General features: G+C 34.7%; 1 protein-coding gene across 3 annotated transcripts in view; it reads right to left on the bottom strand.

The window, feature by feature from the left end:
- Nucleotides 1–3,073: 3,073 nt before the first annotated feature.
- The window catches only part of GTF2A2 (general transcription factor IIA, 2, 12kDa), a 16,402-nt gene continuing 13,447 nt past the window's right edge, over nucleotides 3,074–6,028 (bottom strand). For all 3 annotated transcript variants that reach the window (XM_012658037.1, XM_012658039.1, XM_012658038.1), the window contains exons 4-5: nucleotides 5,657–5,783; nucleotides 3,074–3,376 (exon numbers count right to left, since the gene is read on the bottom strand). In XM_012658037.1, the coding sequence (XP_012513491.1) occupies nucleotides 3,351–3,376; nucleotides 5,657–5,783 (153 nt within the window). In that variant the 3' untranslated portion in view covers nucleotides 3,074–3,350. The remainder of the gene's footprint in view (nucleotides 3,377–5,656; nucleotides 5,784–6,028) is intronic.

A 6,028-nucleotide genomic window follows, 5' to 3' on the forward strand; every position in this document is an offset into this window, starting at 1 on the left:
GAGGAAATGTCAGGCTTTGACTTCTGCACCCCCACCCAGGCAAATCAGAGGTGTGTACGTATGGTGGCTAAGCTAACTATGAAAACTGGTTTCGACTGATGGAATGTAGCAAAAATCCCAGGCATTCCATGCCACTTATCTGTATGAGTACTCTAGTATCTGAGTATTAGAACAGACCCAAGTTTCATCAGCCTTAAACAAAGACCTGTCCTGTCACAGGACGGCCTCCCACTCAGTATGCTGAGCAAAGCCCTAAGTACAGATCACTTAGGAGTACACTATATGTAAAGGAAAAGTCTGGGTTGAACTACACCTTACAGATCTCTTGTAGTATTTTCTAGTCAGTGTGCCTTGCATAACAAGAGTTTAATAAGCATTTGTGAATGAATGTTTTCCTTGGATAATACTATTGAAAGGTTGGCTTTAATACAAAATGAAAATCTAATACATGTCTGATTGATCGTCCTATCCTCCTTTGGGAGAAACATGTATTACTATCTCTGTTCTCAAAAAGGTTTATTTGTCCTTTATTGTGTTTTTTTCATGTATTTAAATGATTCCTGGTCAGGTGTGGTGGCTCATGTCTGTAATCCTAGCACTTTGGGAGGCCAAAGTAGGAGGATCACTTGAGGCCAGGAATCCAAGACCAGCCTGGGCAACACAGCAAGTCTCTGTCTCTACAAAAAATTTAAAAATTAGCCAGGCATGGTGGCGTGCACCTGTAGTCTCAGCTACTCAGGAGGCTGAGGCTGGAGGATCACTTGAGCCCAGGAGTTGGAAGTTGCAGTCAGCTATGTGCCACTGCACACCAGCCCAAACAAAAGCACGAGACCCTGTCACAAAAACGAAAATAAAAAACAACAGAAAACTCCTCTGTAAGAGGTCAGAAGGGAAGAAATCAATATAGGTCACACTCAGAGATACAACTGGGTTTAACACATTGACTGCCACACTAGAAAAAATTTTTTTTTTCCTTGGGGCTATGGTGTTTTATCAAAACAAAACGATCCTTTCTAATTTGTTTTGTTTTCTGTACATGAGTTATATGCAATGCAATCCACGTTTTTAGAATTAAATTGTCAATATTAATTGTCATAAGAATCAGCAAGTCAGATTTTCACTAACCAACCACAGGGTTTTGCTTCACGAGGCCCCAGGCTCAAAACTAGCCTGAGTTAAATACAACTCAGATGCCAGTTAATGGGTTAAGTTTTGAAGGATGGGTAGGATTTGATTCCGACAGGAAAGGCACAGAAAAATGGACGAATCAGCATAACCAAACATAAACGATCTTAGATTTTTTATTTTTCTTCTTTCTCAAGCTTAACTGGAGCAGGCTATGTAATGGTTGCTAGTTAAGGTTAGGAAGGGAACATGCAAATAAATTACACAGAATGGGTTGCAAAGATGAGAAAGTTTTAATGTGAGAGTCAACAGCTACTCTGACACGATGAGGTAACAACTGCAGGTGCATCCAGAGAATGGCATGAACTATCCCAATTAGTAGGCCAAGCCAGTTAGCCATGTAAGAAACTCACCTAGGGGCAGTATGCTGCTTCTGTATTTCTTGCAAGCACAATCCATTGACATCATTTATAGGATTTTAAGTTCCCAAATAGGTATGTAACTTCAGCCTTATTTTTCCTTAAGATTTCAGTGGCTAACAGGAAAAAAGTTAACACATTTTGAGCCTGGGGCCTCATGAGGCATATATAACTCGTTCGCCTCTTTACCCTGGGAGCCGCGTGGTGGGCAGGCAACTCACGCCATGCTGTAGCATACATGTTATGTGATGGGTGGTCCCCTGGGCAAAATCCTGCAATTGGTTGGTGAAAATCTTACTTGTTGATATTCTTATTGTTACAGTTAATATTGTCAATTCTGAAAATGTGGATTGCATTGCATATAATTCACAAACAGAACACAAAAAATAAACTTTTCATTAAATTAGAAAGGATCACTTTGTTTTTGAAGTTTTTATTCTATTTTCGTAATAGAACACCATGGCCCCAAGAAAAAAATTTTTTTTTCTAGTGTGGCAATATGTTAAACCATGACTTGCTTCTTAAGTGATATTTTGATTTCTATAACCACCAAGTTTACTATTAACATACTTGTCAAAGGGCTTAATTTTGACTAATTGCAATTAAGACAATCCTAATTATGTGACCTTTCATAATTTGTTTCACGTTCTTAATCTGTAAAAAGGGAACAAAATTCTTTCCAGGGCCATTGTGAGGATTAGCCAAAATAATATCTGTAACATAAATAATACTTAGTTTCACATGTAATGTTGGCTATTATGCTACAAACAAGTCTCATTTCTATGCTGCTTAGACTTCAGCTTTGCTTAAAAATGTTACCTAGTATATATTAATATCATGCTTCTCCTATTACTGAGAATAGGGGACTGCGTGCAATATAAAGAGCTATTTATCATTTTAATAGGTTTATGAAAAGCTATTTTGCTTAAGATTGTCGCCAACTCTTACCAGCCGAGGAAAAAAAGGTGACCTTTCATCTCTCTGGAGTAGCTTAAGAACACTGAACTAGGAGTGAACTGGGGTTGACCCAGGATGGGGCTGTCAAGAGCCTACTCTTACTAAATGATAAAAACAGCCAGGTCTTATTAAGTACACAAAGATATGGAACCACATATCAGACATTTAGGACTTTTTACTGAAAGTCTAATAACTCGTCAGATGTAGATCATGTGACCTGTCAAATAGGACTATTTTATGTTGTTTGGAATAGTTTTTTTGTTTTTGCTAGTGAACCTGTCTAAAGATTGTCTAACTTTTCCTAATCAAGTTGTATTTGGGCTTTTCATACCAATGATTACCCTTGGTTTTGTACTTTAAAAAAGGTATTTTCTTAGTAAAATTCCATCCAGAATTTGGTTTTGCCCCTGCTGATGCTTTCATCAGATCAAGTTACAATTGACAAAAGTAACATGACTTTACTGAAATTAATGCATTTTCTAATTTCCTTTGCAAGGAACATGGTACTTTTTCAAAATGCTTATCTAATGTCTTCATGTTGCTAGCTTAATAGCTTCGCCAGTCATTACTCACAGAGTTTTAAAATGAGTTTATTAAAGAATATTCTTAGGAAGGCAACAAGTTTTGATTTGTCATTAAAAAAAAGTTATGTTTTTTTCATGCTGTAAGAGGCTGTAAGGTAAGAGGCTACAGTTATTAGCTTCTTTCTACTGGAATTTTCATATAACACAGTGTAGTCATTTCTGCAATGCTAGAATAAATTAAAAAAAAAAGTCTCTCTTCTATGCTTCTCTTCAAAAAGTGATGAATAATAATAGAAGATAGCATAAAAAAGCCATTGTTTTCTATTCATTCTGTAGTATTGGAGCCAGTATCTAGTAAACAAAGGAGAGAGAGAATAAATTCAAGGAGCAACTTAATTTTAAATTTAAATATTTAAGAATATCTTTAAAAAAAGAAAACAAGACTAATGGTGGTGGTGGTCTGAGGGGTGGGGAAGAACAGGAAGCAAGCATGAAGAGGGAAGTTGACCAATGGAAATACTTTGAGAACTTCAATAACTTTTCTTTTAAGGTAGAGATAAAAAGACATATAGCTCTCTGTATTTATGCTAGAGAAAAACCAGGTTGGACTACATTTGGTTCATATAACTGCTATATAACCACATTTTTTTCAGGTCCTCTGTCCCAAAAATTTTAAATCACAAAGGACCATAACAAATAATCAGAAGAGAACTGTATTTAGAGATATTTCCTGGTGAGAAACGGATCAAGGCAAACACTTTTTACCACCACAGGCCAATTCTAGCTATTATCACTTTTTCTCTGCTTCTTTATTAGGAACTCAACTTTATTTCAGAAAGCTAACTTTTAGAATAAAATGGACTTACTTTATAGTAGTCCCTCAATTATGGCATCACTCAGGAATGTATTTTCTTAATCATTTAAACTTACCTATACCTGTAAATGCCAAACCATTTTTATTTTGGAAAGAAAAATTTCTACAATTGTATTCTTTTCTGTAGATATATAGTAAACAGAACACAATCTAAGCTTTTCTTGAATCTTCAACAACTTTTTCACTGAAGACCAATTACTACACTGTGCTATAAATGGCGGAAGCTCCTCAGAAACTACTGCAATAGATAAGGCTGACTTGTTACTTCTCATCCACCAAAGTTTGCAAAAACAAATAACGTTGTTATCTTTAAGTAACACACTCTAAGGACCACCAGATAGGAGCTCCTATAAGTCAAATACACATCTTTACACGGACACTGATGTTATTAAGTTTGTTCAGAGTCCTTCTTTACTGACTTTTTGGTTCTTAGCTATGGTTCAAATGGCTGAAATGGACTACTAATCTACATCTGTGCTGTCCAACATGGTAGTCACTGGCTAGCCACATGTGGCTATTTAAATTAATTCAAATTAACTAATAAAAACTAAATAAAATTAAAACATTAAGTCCCTCATTTGCCCTACCCACATTTCAAGTACTCAATAGCCATGCATGACTACTGAAAAATGTAGACATGAAACATTTCCATCATTACAGAAAGTTCTACTAAACAGTGCTGGTGTATATCATGAACTCATTTTCACAGAGGTCCAGGAATCATAAATGCCCAAGTTCTACAGTCTAATAAAAACTTAAAAACTGAAGGGCTATGAGAATGCTATTAGCTTCAATTACAGGAAAAATTATGAAAAGAATTATACATTATCTCAAATATGGAAATGTTATTATCTTGTGATCCAAGAAATAGTATCACCTTCATGGGAATTAAAAAAAAAAAAAAGACCTAAATATAAAATTGTTCCTTGCCATAACAACAAAAAAGATGTAAGTATCTGATGACTATATTAAAAAGGCAACTATGCTTAAATTCTCAAAATGATTATTCCTAGTTAACCTTAATGATACAAGTCATTGTAATGGTGCTAGGTTTAGAGACTTCCTCCTTTGGAAGAAACTATTCTTAAATAGCTGCTCTAAACACAAATGGTTCAGATTATAAAGCAAATGTAAGCATATATTTAAAATACCATTAGCAAAATGGAAATAATGAATTGTGAAACAGAAAGCAGCAATGTATAACTTCTGAAACATTTAAGGACCTAACAAGTTCCTAGGTCTTGGTGTGGAAAATTCACCACACAGATGTAACAGATTAGAGGAATGGATGGATATTTACCATTGTGACTGCAAGGTTCTTATGGTTAAAATCTGCTTTAAAATAATAAGTTTTTAAATATAAAATTTTATATTTCCAGCAATATAGAAACCATAGAATATATTGTCAAAATTAAACATTTCCTTAAAGAAAAAGGTGTCTGTGAAAAGCCTGATAAAGACTTAAAATTTGCAACTAAAATAGGGAAGAAAAGCTTTTAATTTGCTTATCTTCTTCTCCGTACAAATTCAATCTGTGTGTCATTTGAAATGTATATACACCTTAAGTCAGTTAAGAGCACTGTTTGAGATCTGGAATTCAGAATCTAGCTGAGATAGAAGCTAGGTCTCCATCAGGGAGTTGATCATTTGGCCATTTTTCCTCCTTGGGCTTTTCATATAGATGAAGATTTTTCAAATATTCATAAAAACAAGATTTCACATAGGTCTGCTTTCACAGCAATTAGGCAAACACTTACTTTTACCATCACAGGCTACAATTTTGACTTTATCCACTTTAATAAGTTCTGTCACCTCTCTGAATTCAACATCATTCAATACAAAAGTCCACACGTTATCGCAGAATCTGTATGTATTTAGAGAGCCCTTTAAAACAAAACATTTAGACATATCATGAAAAGTCATTTTTTCCTCTCACATTTTTCTCCAAAGCAATTCAAGAGAACTTGCTACTAAGTACATAATTGTTAAAATAGTATGTTTAATGTTTAAGATTTTCCTTCATTTTAACCCTATTTACTTAAAAAAGGACAACTTTAGATAAATTTGCTAAGAGTTAAAAAACATTTCAGTTAGCAGACTATTTTCAGCACTGTAAAAGAGTCTGCAAA

Source organism: Propithecus coquereli, unplaced genomic scaffold, assembly GCF_000956105.1.
Source record: "Propithecus coquereli isolate 6110/MARCELLA unplaced genomic scaffold, Pcoq_1.0 Scaffold57, whole genome shotgun sequence".
Classification (NCBI taxonomy): Eukaryota; Metazoa; Chordata; class Mammalia; order Primates; family Indriidae; genus Propithecus; species Propithecus coquereli.